The 16,978-nt window shown below is 40.5% G+C and overlaps 1 protein-coding gene across 1 annotated transcript in view; it reads right to left on the reverse strand.

Annotated features, from left to right (window-relative positions):
* Positions 1-16,978, reverse strand: part of AGPAT5 (1-acylglycerol-3-phosphate O-acyltransferase 5) — a 60,640-nt gene that overhangs the window by 22,462 nt on the left and 21,200 nt on the right. The window contains exons 4-5 of the mRNA XM_064145842.1: positions 14,437-14,526; positions 6,826-6,916 (exon numbers count right to left, since the gene is read on the reverse strand). Of these exons, the coding sequence (XP_064001912.1) occupies positions 6,826-6,916; positions 14,437-14,526 (181 nt within the window). The remainder of the gene's footprint in view (positions 1-6,825; positions 6,917-14,436; positions 14,527-16,978) is intronic.

Genomic DNA, 16,978 nt, shown 5'->3' on the forward strand with positions numbered 1-16,978 from the left:
TCCTCTTCTCCAGGCTAACCAATCCCAGCTCCCTCAGCCTCTCCTCATAGGGCTTGTGCTTAAGGCCTCTCACCAGCCTTGTCACCCTTCTCTGGACACGCTCAAGCATCTCAATGTCCCTTCTAAACTGGGGGGCCCAGACCTGAACACAGTACTCAAGGTGTGGTCTAACCAGTGCAGAGTACAGGGGCAGAATGACCTCCCTGCTCCTGCTGACCACACCATTCCTATATCCTGGTTTGGTACAAAACTTCGCTTCCTTTTTGGACAAAGTACACTTTGATCTACATTGATGAAAATACCAACTGAACACCATTAGGTAATGCAAGTTTCTAAATGGCTCTAACCTTAGAGCTGAACATTTCAGTAAAAATCACTATATTGATTTCATAACATCTGCTAAGAACCTCCTGGCCTGAACCTGAAGACAAAAGGTTATTTACTGTCGCTCCTTTTGAAGTCATTGTTCCAAGCTTTATGGGCACCAGCGATAACTGTCCATGCAAAATGTTATATGGATCATGTAAATATTTTGAAGCATAACATGGTGGTAATGTTTTCTTAGCTTGTGAACTGTTACATCAAACAGCTAATTATGTTATGCTTCCAAATGTTTACTCTGTAAATGAAGCACAGCATATTCTAGTGTTGTGTCAGCAGTGATTAGACTCAACACAAGTCTTGTTGAGCCAAATCCCCAAATATATTCTAAAAACACTGTCGTTCCTTTCCTGCCCTCAACCAAACTGCTGCTGTAGGGAAGAAAAAGAAAAGAAGAGGTTTAAGTGAGAACTATCTTTCTAGACAACTTAATTTAGGCATTTAATGCTATTCAATGCTCAGTCTTTGAATTCGTGGTCAGTTTTGATGATTGACAACCAAGGAAAATCTGTGAAGTACAACTCTGTGTTACCAGGGAACTCTTAAAGGTTTAAGTATAAAATAAGTAAGCATCTATTAAAAATCAAGGTTTGAAGTCCATCATCTATTATCTAGAAACACTCTAGTGCCTGACAACCATGCACTGACACCAGGAGTTCAGCACACCCTGTAAAAAAGATCTGTTCTATAAAAATATTAAACACATGCTCTTGCAACTCGTCTGATGATCTTTGCTAAAATCAACATAATAGAATCTAAACTTAAGTAGTTATGAGTATAGTTACCTTGGCAAGCTGCCTGCATCCAATTCAGAAAACACACTGCGCTTAAACTGTTTTTAATGTTGTGCAGTACAAAATAAGGACTTTCTGGTAAAGTATTTGAGGTCATGAGATTTTTATTTCAAATGCTAAAAAATCATAGAATCAACCAGGTTGGAAGAGACCTCCAAGATCATCCAGGCCAACCTAGCACCCAGCCCTAGCCAGTCAACTAGACCATGGCACTAAGTGCCTCAGCCAGGCATTGCTTCAACACCTCCAGGGACGGTGACTCCACCACCTCTGAAGTTCAAATTGCTTCAGAATACAATCTAAAGCAAATAACAAGGTTTGGAATGGAAATGGTTTTGATTAACTCAGTTGGAATACCTCTCTTTTACATGACCTGTGGAAGCAGTTTTCAGATAAGCATTATCTGGCATGTACAAACATCTCAGCAGAAGGCATGATACAAGTCATGATAAATGTAGTATTAAAAGACATCTACATTTGCAACTTTTTCTGCATAAAAGCAAAGGAGATAATAAGTGAATACCTGAAATGTTTGCTTGATTAAATGACCTTTGTTAGGAATCAAACATTAAGGCAGAATTCCATAAATAACTTTCACTAGGGAAGATTGTTTTGACTTCATTCATCAAAAGCAAGCCCAATTAAATTTTATAAGCCTCTTGTCCATTTCTCCTTGACTTTTCAGAATTTTTAACATAGGACTGGAAGCTGGCCAATGTGGTGCCCACCCTCGAGAAGGGCTGAAAGGAGGACCCAGGAAATGACAGACTGTCAGCCTAACCTCAGTGCCCTGCAAGATAATGGAGCAGATCATCTTGAGTGCAATCACACAGCATCTACAGGATGGCAAGGGGGTCAGGGCCTCTTTTTATGACCAGGTGACCCACCTGGTGGATGTGGAAGAGGTGTGGATGTAGTCTACCTGGACTTTGGCAAGGCCTTTGACACTGTCTGCCATAGCAAACTCCTGGCCATGGCTTGGACAGGGGCACTTTGTGCTGGGTTAAGAACTGGCTGGATGGCTGGGCCCAGAAAATGGTGGTGAATGGAGCCACATCCTGGGGACTCAGGTTTCTAGGAGGGCTGTTGTTTCTGTATTCCCTTTTCCCTTGTCTATTTCTGTCTACCACTGTACATACTGTAAATATCTACTTGTATATTGAACTAAGCTGTAAATATAAGCTTCATTCATATTTCCAGAGCCAGCTGAGTCTAGCCTGGGTGATTTCCAAAGTGTGTGTGGGTGGGTAACACCCAAACCACCACAAAATACATAAATAAAATGATCACCTCCAGCATTATGACAAGATTAGAGTTGTATCTCTATGAAAACAGAAGTGTCACCCACATATTATAATTCACTGGACTCAAGAACTCAAGTTCAGTGCCTAGCGTGGAAGGACTGCTGCACTTTCATGATGCCTAAACTAGAGACTGGAGCCTAGAAGGGGTCACCAGTGAGTGGGTTGGCTGAATGACTACATTCAGTTTTGAAGATGGGAATTCACAGGAACTAGCAACTCCCAAACAATGGAAAACTATACCAAACTCTAAGATTACTGAGTGTACTTAAATATTGGAAATTGGGAGGCAAAAGCTCAAGAGATAGGGAGCAAAACACACTGTCACACTCATAGATCCTTGAGAGAGCAGAGAAGTAAGATGAGAATCTTACAAGATGTACCATTAGAACATCCATACAAGATGTTCCATTTGCCCATACAGGCTGTGGACACCTCATCTCTTGATGTCTTTAAAACCATACTGAATAAACCTTTGAGCAACCTGGTCATGTAGGAGGTGGCCCTGTCCATGGCAGGGGGGTTGGAACTAGATCATCTTTAAGGTCCCTTCCAACTCAAGCTGTTCTACAGTTCTAGGCTTCTAGAAGCACAAGCTGCCAACCATACTGAGAAACAGAAACAGAGAGTCCATCCTGGTAAGCAATTACTGGAATCATGTCACACAGGCATCTATTTTCCATCAGGAGACAACAACTAGGTGTCCTGGGTTCAAATGTGGCTACGTGGCACATATCCCCTCTGGTGTGGAAGCTGAAGGATTTCATTTGCCTCTAACAAATGAGAAAACCTGACACAAGTCTTCATCCTGTATCCTGCCAGCACTACTTATGTGATTTGCTGTGGCTGTGATCCCAGCCTGTATTGCCAGAGATAGATACCAGATGAATTTTCTCATTTCCACAAAACTGAACTTGTTCTATGAATAACTCCTGCACTAATCCTACCTCAAACAACCAGACAACTTCATTTTAGAGAGGTCATTTTTGCTTTTGTGTTTGAACTTCAGGAACAATACTTTTTATTCCCCAATACAATCAAACAAATATAGTTTGAGTTTAAAATGCTCCTTGTTCAATCCTGGCTAAGAACCTGATCTGATTGGAATTTCTTGGCATTTGTTAAATGTGCATAATGAGTACTCTTCAGTTTCTGAGGGTACTGTCATTACCCTTAGATGACAACATTCTCAGTTCATCAGTGTAAACACAGTACTCCTGGAAGTAAGCAGCTTCTGGTATATTTGGACCAGTTCTGGGCTCCTCAATTCAAGAGAGATGTTGAGGTGCTGGAAGGTGTCCAGAGAAGGGCGACAAAGCTGGTGAGGGGCCTGGCGCACAAACCCTATGAGGAGAGGCTGAGGGAGCTGGGGTTGTTTAGCCTAGAGAAGAGGAGGCTACAGGGGTGACCTCATTGCTGTCTGCAACTACCTGAAGGGAGGTTGTGGCCAGGTGGGGTTGGTCTCTTCTCCCAGGCAACCAGCAAGAGAACAAGGGGACACAGTCTCAAGTTGTGCTGGGGGAAGTATAGGCTGGATGTTAGGAGGAAGTTGTTGCCAGAGAGAGTGATTGGCATTGGAATGGGCTGCCCAGGGAGGTGTTGAAGCAAAGTGTGGATGAGGCACTTAGTGCCATGGTCTAGTTGACTGGCTAGGGCTGGGTGCTAGGTTGGACTGGATGATCTTGGAGGTCTCTTCCAACCTGGTTGATTCTATGATTCTAGGATGTGTTCTTGGTATTTTCAGAAACTGCCTCTTTTTCAAGGGTGACCTCAACCATCTTTAAATTCTTTTGATGTTTGACACCACACCTTTCTATTGGTGGATGGATAAGGTTTATTTAGATACTCTTATCAGTGAGGAAAGACACAACAGTTGAAACTAAAAATTTCAACATTGGTTTTGGATGTCAGCTTATGCCTTTTTAAAACATATTTTTCTCATTTTTGTTGTTGTTGAACTGGTCCTAGGACCAATTGTAAAGAGACAAGTACAAGATACAAGATGCAGCTATCAGCTAGTTCAGGCTTAAACCAATGAACCTTCTCTAGGAGAGAATCAAGACCACAAAGAATAAAAGTAAGCTCAAACCTCAGAAAACCTTTTCACACTTCCTCTCTGCAAAACCACTAAAACATGTACACACACTTATAGCACAACAAGATTTCAGAGACCATGATAAACATGAACTATGCTTGTGCTTTAGGAATAGCTTTGTGATCTTTGAGTGCAATATATCTGAACCTAACATCAATTTGAAGTTTAATTCTTCCTAATTAAACCACTTTTTCCTACGTTTCACTTGCACTCTTTCCTCAATATTAAATTGTGCATAAGAGAAGGAAAAAATATAAATCCTGATAATGCTTAGGTTTCAAAGTATAAAACAAGAAAAAAAAATCTCTTGTGGGTCACTATATCCATCACTGATGCACTGTGCTCTGTAGTAAGTACCCTAAGGTGCTGAGATGAAATTATCAAGCTTCTTTATACCCCCATGAGCAACTGACCGCAAATTTTAGGCTGTAAGTCACAGTAAACCTTCATTCCTCTGACTGGCAGAACTGCTGGGCCTCACTATCCTCCTGATGGCTCCTATGCTGCCCAAGCACACGTCCAGCAGCCAGGGCCGTGGTGACACTGTGACTGCTGGGTGGAAGCCAGAAGCCAGGGGCAGCACTGCTGCACAGTGGCATGCTGGCGGCCACATGGAACTCCCCATCTTTGCAGTTTCCCAGTGTACTGCTATCTGTCTTATGCTGCTATGTGCCTCTCTGGCTTTTAGCTGTCAGAACAGTTCGCTATGAGGCTTTCAGCATCAGCCAACCCTGCTTCTCAGTATGTTTGTAAGAGAGATCTACAAGAGAGCTTCGATTCGAATGGATACCGATCTCCGCAGGAACATTTCAGTATTTTCAGTATTTCAGTATCACCAAGGTTGGAAGAGACCTCACAGACATGCAGGGGAGGATGCTGAGGAGCATGCAGACTGCTGCCCGTTCTCTCCACATCGTAAGCTGAGGAGAGACAAGTAACAAAATAACGTAGGAGTGGAAAAAAGCACATCAAAAGGATTCTGCACTAGAACTGAAGGTACAAATATTTGCCTTGAGAGCTTTTAAAAGGAGTAGCCCTTACAAAACAAAAGCAGACAAAGATGGGAGGGAAAAGCACACAAACACGTAACAGGTGCTCTGAAAGCACAAAGCAAGTGTTTTACCATTTTGCAGACTGAAGAGATATCATTGCTTATTAAAATAATAATAACAAGAGCCCTTTCTTTGCCCTGAAAAAGGAGAGAGGAAAAAAATCCCTACCAAACACTCCCTCTGAACTCTCAAAGAACCACTAACCAAAATGAAACATTTGACTTTCATTTCCAACAGGAAACTGCAGCAGTAAGTAAATACGTTACCACTTCAGCTCTCTTGCCCATACACGCAAACACATTCCATTCTTGGCAAGGAGGAGAAGAAAAGCATATATCCTTTTAAACAAGAGCTCACAATACTTAATAGCCTGATGATATCAACAGGCTGATTCACTGACTTGAGAATTCATTTCTGTGACACGCCGAAATGAATTTACCAGACCTATTTGTTATTCTTTACTTACCTTTAGAGTGAATTATTTCACATTTCATCAACAGGAAAAAACAAACCCAGGAAACACGTCTATTGAACTATGAGACTTAAAAGCTTACATGCATTGTGCATATGATGTAAGGAAGAAAACTGAAAAGCTTGAGACCCTAAGATTTTTTACAAGGTTTTCCAAAGATGAAGTGATTCCATTTGTGGTTATAGAGATCACACCAACAATCAAAGCACCCACAGAATAATGTTCAGCCAAGGAAGGCAGAGAATGGATGATGAAAGAGGAACAAAATCAAAAAAACATGGTAGTACTAAGAGTAACTGATGTGGTTGAAGACCTTTTCTTTTAAGGCACAACCACCTCTATGTAAAATATAGTTAAAATCGAGTAGCAGCTGTAAATTGAATTACAATTTCAATTTAGTTAGAACTGAGGAAGTGCAGCTAATTCTTATGTCCCTGGAAGAGCAAGAAGTGTCCATAAATACAGATGTGGATAGGAGCTAAAGATCTTTCCTGACAACTCACACTCTTGCACAATGTGAAATGCACAAAATATCTGCATATAAGCCACTCTTTAAAATACCTCTGTAGTAAGAGAAATCATGGTTTATGCTATTCTAACCCTTAAGTATCAAATCAAGTAGGCTTAATATTCCAGTTAAGGTGAGATTATCTTCACATTGTATAATGATTTTATATGGCATATGTCAACACTCTAACAAAATAATGATTCAAAAGCTTTCATTGCTTACCTTCTTTTTCAGCAAATGACTGACTATCTGCAATGACTTTTGGTATTTCTGGATTGTAACGAGTTCCCTCTGGAAAAATCACTAAATACATCTGTGGGATTAAAAAGAAACAGATAGGTTCTTATAATGAAGGTAAGACAATTCCTTTTACAGATGTTATCATCATTTGATAGGTACATACTCTATTTAATTCATGCTATTGATTACTGTAGGGATACAAAGAAAATCAGAATACTTGAACTAAAATTTCTTAGCTCTAAGAAACTGCTCAGGGCTTAACTTTCTTTTCTTTGAATGTACACCACAGAAAGTTACCCAAGTGACTTAGGAAAGGAGACAGAGTTCAACAGAAGTGACCAAGTCAGAAGCATCTGCTACCAAAACCAATCATCTTGTTGATAAGTGCGAAAACAGAAGACTTTGCAAGTAAGTCAAAGATGTCACAGATGACCTGAACTATATATCCTTTCCTTAGTCTTCCCTTATACTGAAATATACATTTAATCCCAGGCATTATCAGAACTATTATTAATTGAAATCACTATAGATCAGCTTATGTGCCTATATGCATCTCACTATTAAAGATATCACAACTTAAAAGCATAGTTTAGCATTATTTGAACTTTTAAAACCCACATGCCTTTAAGTACACATGCCTGGAAGGTTTAGATATGTGATCAAATTTGTTTGCTTGCCTATTCATTCAACTGTCTCTGTCTTCTCTAAATAGGACACAGGCAAAAGTTGCTGAAGTACCTGTATATATGAGTGTAAAATTATGTACTGAGACAGAAGTAGTCAAATCTGATGACTTTTCCATTTGCTTTTGAACCAGAACAGAGGCTTCCATCTCTTTTTTTTTTTGTGTGTGTATGTACATGTGTCTGTCCTGCTTCACCTCCTGCATACAAAGCTGAAGGAAAACAACAGTGAAAATTTCATGCTGGGGGCTCATCTGAAGAAAAGGCTATAGCTACAAATGGTAACCAGTGTGGAGCTGAACATGACACATGCCTACTGTGCTCAGACTAAGTAGTTGATTTGTTATCTTTGCAGAAATCTCTCAAGAAATATCTGACAGAGTGGATTTACAAAACACACCAAGGAATACAGGAAGACACTGACAAGTGGGAGTGCACATCACTAAAATATGAAGTTAAATAAAACCTCAGAAAGAGACACACAGGAATATAACTTTGTGCTTCTGGCCCACAAATCAAAGTGTACAAAAGGCTGAATGCATAAAAGACAGGACCTAGCAAATGAACTCTCCAGAATTACCTCACAGCGAGGAAGGCTGAAAGATGTACTAAAATGCAGAGAAGGAAAGAAATCTAGGAACTGTGCCAAGCAGTGGAGCCAGCAGGAGATGAAGAAAGATGAAAACTGAGTACATATAGCTCAGAATCCAGCAAGGACAAAAAAACCCAAAAGGAATGGCAAACCCAGAGTCAGTCGAATGGATTAAACAGGGCGAGAGGAAAGGCTGTATTTGTGGCATGTGTGGGGAGGAGGAGAACTGCTGGAGAGGAAGGTGAAGTCCAAGAATGTTCACAGATTGGCAGAAATCCAAGAGGCATAAAGATGTGCTGGGAAAGGAACCAAACAGAATCCGTTTAAGAGGCAAGGTGCTTACTTTTTGTAACATGACAGTGGCATAAGCACAGGGACGAGTACAGGAATCCTTAGACCCAGCTGCAGTCCACACTTCCTCCAGCACCATATACATTTCATCTATAAAGTACACTCTTGAGATACTTTAAGTGACTAGGTAAAACTTTGCAGAGCTAGCTGGAAAAGGCACAGTATTCAAATCCAGGTGCATTTGGTTTTTCTCTTCATAAATATGCTCCAATCACATCATTTGGATCCTTAACATCGTACCTCAAGATGAGGTTACTGCCCCCTTCTCACTAGAGGCCGAATGCTCAGCTCCAAAGGGTAACACAGTGGTTGTAACAGTTCTTAACTGAAAAAGCAAAGCACACAGCACAGGAATACCGTTCTTGGTATAGAGGTCAGCACTTAACAGCATGGAGTATGACTGGTCTTTAAAGCAGATAATCAACCACTGCAAGTTGATTACAAACCAGAGAACACTTTCTACTTACTTACGCCAGTCCTGTGTGTGCAATACAAAGCAGGGTCTAAAAGGACATTTTTTTCTTGCAAACCTCTAAACCACGAGCAGTCAAACGGCTTTGTTGACCAGATTCCAACTGCCTCTGACTGGAAAGCACACCAACAAGACAGGAGAGTGGCCTTTGCTTTAAATTGGGCATATATAAACCTCCCGTGTAGCTCACTAGGACTGCTCTGCTGCTCACTAATGTAATTAGACATCCTCCTTATACTCACATACAGTTCTGCACAAGACAAGGATATTCTGCCAGTGCAATTCAGCCTACCAAATCTATTTGCATGACAGACTTTTCTCTTCTCCCACCACGGGCAACAGCAGCTCAATGCTTAAACACTGTTTTCAAAGACTGCAAGAATTACAAGTCTCTAAGATTTTAAAAACTAAGTAAGCTTCTCTTAACTTGGATTATGAACTGCTGAGTTGTTGAAGCATTTTTATTGCTTAACTGCAGCTCAGGCAACATTTTATAAAGAATTTTTCATTTCAAGTTTAGCCACAGAAAAATTCTGCACTTTACCACAGTGACTGCAAAATACAGTGCTCATGTTTGAAATGGCAAAGTTTGCATTATCATAGTCCCTGATTCACTGATACAACAATTTTAGCCTAAGCAGAGCAAGTTCCTACGTCCAGTTACACAGTGCTCTCATGCCTGGTTTTGTGTAAGTAATGGCTGGATAAGGATTCATTTAGTAGAACTCTACTGATTCACATGGGAGCCAGAGAAATAGAAAAAAAGGCAGAGGTTACCTGCAGAGTCCCCAGGTATAAATTAATAGATTATGATAACTGCTTTCCCCTGAATAGAAACTTTATTTCTCTTCATAGTGCTGTGAAGGTCTCTCTGACAAAAAAAAAATTACAGCAAAGGCACTGAGAAGAGCCATGCTTCTAGAGGAGGCAGATAAGGAAGCCCTCAAGGCAGGTCAGAGTACCACAAAAGGAGCTTCTATGAGTGGAGCAGGAAAAAGGGGCAAAAATCCCAATATATGAGTTCCTGCCATATAGAACAAAGTCAGCACAGATATTGTAAGCATAGAGCAAGAGGACAGGGCTTGGGAGGGTGTCCTGGGGAGAGTAGTTACTACTCTGTACAAAAACCTAGAGTATCAAGCTGTGGTAACTACTGACCAAAGTTATCTTGCATTCATGGTGCTGTTTTTGGTTAGGTGATAAGCAGGGGGAGGGGGGAAAGAGTTAAATATTTTTATTTACGAAGTTCCAAATGGTATTAAACAATGTGTTTAGCTTTACCATTATTGCTCTTCTCTCCTGACAGCTAGACAGATTCATATCTGAATCCATTTAGTCCACTGCTTGGAAGACAGGCTTCTGGAGAATTCAATGAGAAACACTCTGATCACTGACTGAAAAAGATAGGGTATGAAAAAGCTTGTCTGGCATAATCAGAGATAGAAAAGGTGATGTGAGGAAAGCAGGCAAGGGCACCCAGAAATTACAAGGAAGTTGGTTTGGATTTGCAAATTAGAAACTGGATGACAAAATAATTACAATGATCTTTATAGTAGTTGTACTAATGTACCTGTCTCCTCCATGTTTTTACTGTCTGATTGACACTGCTTCACGTGGCAAAGATTTATTCTGTGACTGAATGAATGACAAAGCCAAAATGTGTAATAACCAGCTAAATATTATCTCCTTGCTCAGAATGCAGATTTCCTACTCTTGATGCAATATAAGAACTGTAAGTTACATTTTTCAGTTATCAGAAGAGTTACCATTCTTCATAAAACAAGAGGATTGAGTATATCCAGTTTCAGCTGTGTATATTGTTACATTGAGTAATGACTTACACTAAAACCACATTAATACAATTGCCCTTCAAGCCATGTGACAATCTCTGCTCTCAAACGATGTTATGTTTACAAGAAACAGACAGATTAAATGGGATTTTAAATACAACCATATTGTTTCAAGCAGGTTTTGCCAGCCAAAGACCTAACAATGAACCATTTGAGTATGTATTTCAGTAGCAGTTTGAGAAGCAAATTTCCAGAAGTAACTAGGAAGATTTATTAGGTCAAGATCTCCACCAAAAAAATGAAAGGTGCAACAGTGTTTCCAGTCTAACATCACTTTTGTGTGTGTCTAATATGCTATCATCTGGGAAGAAGGGTGGACAAGCTGCCAACAGCAAGGCAGGAGAAGGGGCTGCAGGTGAGTAGAATGCATAAGACAAGGCAAGCAAGAATCATTATACAGTCCTAGAACAGATTTGGATTCCAGAGCCTAGGATCCCAGATTGGGATTTCAGAGCCTGGGATACCAAGGTATCTCCCCAATGAGGCAGTGCATACTGCACTGCTGCTACATCAGTGAGCCAATTAATAACCCTCCAACTAATACAACATTGATTATACATTGATTGGCTAGGGCTGGGTGCTAGGTTGGACTGGATGATCTTGGAGGTCTCTTCCAACCTGGTTGATTCTATGATTCCATGAAAATGAGGCATACCAGATCACTAGTCCTGTTCCACTGTGAATATAAGAGGCCAAGGGCAGCCTGACTTTTCATGTCTGTGCTTCACCTTCCATTTACTCTTCATATGACAAAAGAAGATCACAGTAAAGGGCTTGCTACAAGAACGAGAAGACTGCTTCTGCTTCTTACACATACTCAAGTTTCTTAATGGGAACAGGGATGGCTCCAGTCAGACCAAACATTAATCATTTGGATTCTGTTGTTTAAACTGCATGTGAACAGGAACTGTAAATAACAAAGCAACCCTTAACATAAATTTCTGTCCATCTCCACACAATTGGCATATAATTCTTTCCTTAGCAGCTGACAGGCAAGTGTTTCTCTGTCACTACATTAAAGAAGGCTCCACCAGTTCTGCAGAGTGCCTGAACCACTGCAGCTGCTCCCTGAGGAAAAGCCCATCATGAGCTGCAACAACCCAGGCTAAGTTTTAAGAAACATTCCAGATTAGTACCTGAATTATTCTTTGCATGAAGCTGATGAGGCCAGAGCATACTTGCCTTACTGATTAAAATGCCTTCATTTAAAAAGCAATATGGTTGCTTGTGAATGTCACACTAAGTTGCAGAACTGCTAAGTGTCTTCATGAATAATGCAGGAAGGACACAGGTTATCATACTCTTCTCCCAGTAGTAATTGTAGGTTAAAGGGCATTTTTACAGCATTTACATTTAAATTCCCAGATAAAGTGGATTATATAAAGTTTAGTCTTCCCTCAAAGACTACTCCGTGGTCTGCATCTTTTACCCCAGCAGAAGCAAACATTTGTCTCAGTAAACAGGCTTCTGACAGCTTTGGGTTTGTAAAACTTGTCCTTCCCTACATGGCTTGACTGAGGGAGATCTAAACCAGAACACATTTCTGCAGCAGTTACACTTATTTCTTGTCTATAATGCTACTCTAGATAATATGAGGGAAATGGCAACAACTGCCTGGGAAGCACGTCCAGATTGTGTTTCCTTTCCCAGCATCAATGAACTTCCAGACAGACAAATTACATCAAAACCAGATGTACCCAAATGATTCAGAACTCACACAGCATTAGCTTAGGTTAGGTATAGTCACAGTATCATCATCATCATCAGGGTTGGAAGAGACCTCACAGATCATCAAGTCCAACCCTAGTCCTTCAATCCACACACAATGAAGAAAAGAGAAGAATGAAGATTCCAGGAAAAAAGCCTTCTACATTTAATTTATCACATGTAGACATTTACCAGGGAAAAGAGAGCCCAGAGTAGATATAGCAGCTTTAGCAAGAAGCTTTATGCTTAAAACTCCTATTGCATTTCCATTGGACTACCACACACTACCCTGTCTGGTCAATTTATAACACTGCAGCAACACTGCACATCACTTGCAGGGTTCCAAAGACACATGTTTCTAGACATATCTTTCTGATGATATTAAGTAATATACACTACATATATTCCCAATTATCTTCTCAACTATACTACAACAAAATCTATGTTCCTGCAAAGAAAACTCATGTAATGCAGAGTTCAAATAAACACACTGATCACAAGCAAAACCTTATTATTACAGCAGCCCCCTGCAATCCACAGGCCTATGCAGGAAAAGAACTCCACTGTGATATTTCATCCAGACTAAAGCAAGCTTAATCAGCGCTCTGCAGGGGGAGCAGTTGCTTAGGGGGATTATTACAGACATGCTTCATACACACTGCAATTTTTCTTTGTTTATTCCATTACTCAGCAGATTTTACAGAAAAGAGTCTTTGCCACAGACATACATAAAAATAAACTGATGCAATGCAACCCCTTCACATTCCAGGACTCTCCCTGGTAATGCAGGCATAACTTACTCCTATGACCATCTTCTCCACGTGGCCATCATTAGATTAGACACTGGACAACAAAAGCTGAGTAACTGCAATGTTTTTCTTGCTTTTGTAACTTGTACACTAAAAACTTCTCTTAAAAAGAACCCCCCTCCTTGTACATGCTGGATCTTAGCTCAAGACAAAATGAGTCTGAGCATTCTCTTAGGGGACCTTCACTCAAGTCTCTCAGTAGTAAGGCCAGTTTAACTTTTCAACACAGACACACACAAAAGCATAAACACATTATCTCCAAAAAAGACAAAGAAAAAAAAACAAACAAAAGACTATTATAAAGGTCAAAACAACCCCATTCACTCCTTTTACTCAAGCAGCATTTTATAAGAGGTTTGCCACTTAGTAATTTGAGTATTTTAAATAAAATGGAAGTGTAACTGTTCTGTATCAAGGCTTGCTCAGTGGGTTGAGTCCAGCCAAAAATGCAGAAAACATTTTAATGCACAGCAAGTAATGGAAGTGAAGCACAGTGTTTCTAACCACTGAACCACAAACCATACAGGGAGTCATGAGAAAAGTCACTTGGCACTAACCATCATTCTTCAAACAGAAAATTTATCAAGAGTAGGGAGTGGAGGTTTTTTTGGGGTTGTCTGGATTTTGAGGTGTTTTTCTCTTCTTCTTTTTCCCTTTCCCAGGCATAGCAAACAAAGTTTACTCAGTTCAAAGATGTTACTACCATTAAAAATGATTGGTCATTGGAATGACTGAGACTTGGTAAGGATGGTTTTTGACTTTAAGAAGTCACTAAAATCCATCTCCAACAAACATCCAGTAGTCTAAAGGTGTCTTTTGAAACACAGAGAACACAAACAGTGGTTCCCCATGGAAGCTGCTATAGCTGACGTTCTAAGATTTAGTCCAGATCTCCCCTGCCCTCTACAGAGGCCATGAAGTTCATGCTACTCACAAAGCACTGGTCAATTTTCTTCTAAGTTTAATCACAGGTATCACTCTATTATCAGAAAATAACTGTAAAAATGCAGAAAGAAGGCAAATCCATGACAACTGGCTTGTAGCTTGCAGCTGTCAGGCAAAGCTCATTTCTCCATTAAGCCTTTGCCACTAGAAAGTCAGAGAAATGAGAAGGAAGGAATATTCTTACCGGAGTCTCAACTTTCACCTGGGTCCTCAACTTCTCTCTCATTTCTTTTTCATTGAACTTGGCACTTCTTTTCACATAAACTCCTCCATGCTAACAGAGAGGGGGGAGAAAAGGAGAAAAGGACTAAATATTCAAGCAGTTTAATGTAGAATAGTTGACAGAAGAACAAACAAGACCAAAAATGACAACTTATCCTTATGACTCGTGTTGCAAACTGCCCACAGGATGTTTTATCCTAGGATGAGAGCACCTGAAACTAATTTTACATTTGTATTTACTGAAGATCACAAAATCTGTTTAAATAAAGATCAGACCTACCATAAAAAAAAGAGAGACATAAGACACTTGAAGTGTCTTGTTTAAAGGTGTTAAATAATTAATTGGAAGACTGCACTGGAATCAACCCCAGGGATCTCTATTCCTTGCAACATTTACAAGCAGCTTAGCTTGTGTATCAAGGGAAAAATCACACAACTGAAGTTATTCACATGCAAGCATCTACAGGTCAGTACTTTCAATTGTATATGCCTGCCCTTAAATAATGCAAATGTTGCCACCTCAAGCATCATACCTCTACATAAAACATTGATGAACAGCACAAAAGCAACCAGCATAAGTCATAAAAAATTCCATGCACTCTATCCTTCAATGTTTGCTATATTATTACTAGTTATTTCTTAAGGGTTCTAGATCCATTGGAATGGGCTGCCCAGGGAGGTGGTGGAGTCACCATCCCTGGAGGTGTTCAAGAGAAGACCGGAAGAGGCACTGAGTGCCATGGTCTAGATGACTGGCTAGGGCTGGGTGCTAGGTTGGCCTGGATGATCTTGGAGGTCTCTTCCAACCTGGTTGATTCTATGATTCTATCAGAGACTCAAACTTTAAACAAGAAGCTATGATATGGCAAAGGACACACAAAGAAAAGAGGGTTATAAAGAAATAAAATCTGCCTCATCATTTCCCACTTACATCACTTTATGCTACAAGAAGCTGTAAACAAACATGCTCCAAAGGAACTACTGATACAATGAAGTCTAAAAAAATCCACCACCTGAAAAAAAAACAACAACTCAAATACAGCTTCCAAAACCCACTATTTTGTTTTAAGGTACATCACTTTAGTGGGTTTTCTAACCAGTTCCCTAAGTGGGCAATCTGTTCATTTGTGGTTTATATACTCTTCACAGGAAGGTGACAATAAGATGAAAACTACCCAGAGCTGAACTTCATTCAAGAAGAGATACAGCACATTGCAGAACTGGCATGGTGGTGCCTCTGTGTGTAACTTACTACTTCAATTGCATGGCATGGAAATGAATAAAGTTTGAGTGGTTAGAAGGAGGCAGGCAGAAGAGGTAGTTACAACAAAATGCTTCTAACTCTTTGTCATGGTGCAGACAGCTGTGCAGCTGCCTAGTTAGTGGTATTTGACATGACTTTTACATTGGTCTCTGAAAGCTGCAGTGAAAAGGAACAGAAAGTCAAGGGTACATTAACTTCATATTAAATAGTCCATCTTAACATTATTGTCTATGGTTCCCTCCTACAGCTCTGTTGCTCTCACTGGCAGGGAATCAAAACCAAGAACAAAATCTCCTGGTCCACAAACCTTGGCCATTAAGCTAGAGCATGGTATCAGCACCATACCACAAGAAGTTTACCAGTCCTGGAGAGAAAATTGCATGAACAGAAAAAATACTCATGGAATGATTAAGGTTGGAAAAGAACTCTAAGATCATCAAGTCCAACCATCAATCTAACACCACCATGCTCACATGCTATGTCCACACAATTATTTTCAATACCTCCAGGGATGGTAGCTCCACCATTTCTCTGGGCAGCCTGTTCTGATGCCTGATGATTCTTTCAGAAAAGAACTTTTTCCTAATACCCAATCTAAACCTCCCTTGGTGCAACTTGAGGCCATTTCCTCTCTTCCTATTGCTAGTTACCTAGGAGAAGAGACCAGCACCCACCTCACTAAAACCTACTTTCAGATAGTTGTAAAGAATACTAAGGCCTCCCCTCAGCCTCCTTTTCTCAAGACTCTTCAGCAGCTTCACTGCCCTTCTCTGGACACACTTCAGCAACTGAATGTCCTTTTTGTGGTGAGGGTTCCAAAGCTAAACCTGCTATTCAAGGTGTGGCCTCACCAGTGAGGAGTACAGTGGCATAATCACTTCCCTGGGTCCTGCTGGCCACATTATTGATAACACAGGACAGAAAGCTGTTGGCCTTGTTGAGCATGTAGGCAACACTGCTGGCTCCTGTTCATTTGGCTGTCCACCAGCACCCCCAGGTCCTTTTCTGTTGCGCAGCTAGGCAGCAAACAGCCATGTATTATCCACACACTCCACACGCAATACTCTTTTAAGCCTTGACACCTCCAAAGGGAAGTTGAAGTCCTATTCAGTACAGAGGTACTCACTACAACAACCACTTTCTCGGTGGTATGAGAAATACTGCATCTACTGGACAAGGCTTCCATGTAATTGCTAAGTCAGTGTAAGCACAGCTGGGATAAGCTCTGATACATGAAGGA

Source organism: Pogoniulus pusillus, chromosome 7 (assembly GCF_015220805.1).
Source record: "Pogoniulus pusillus isolate bPogPus1 chromosome 7, bPogPus1.pri, whole genome shotgun sequence".
Classification (NCBI taxonomy): Eukaryota; Metazoa; Chordata; class Aves; order Piciformes; family Lybiidae; genus Pogoniulus; species Pogoniulus pusillus.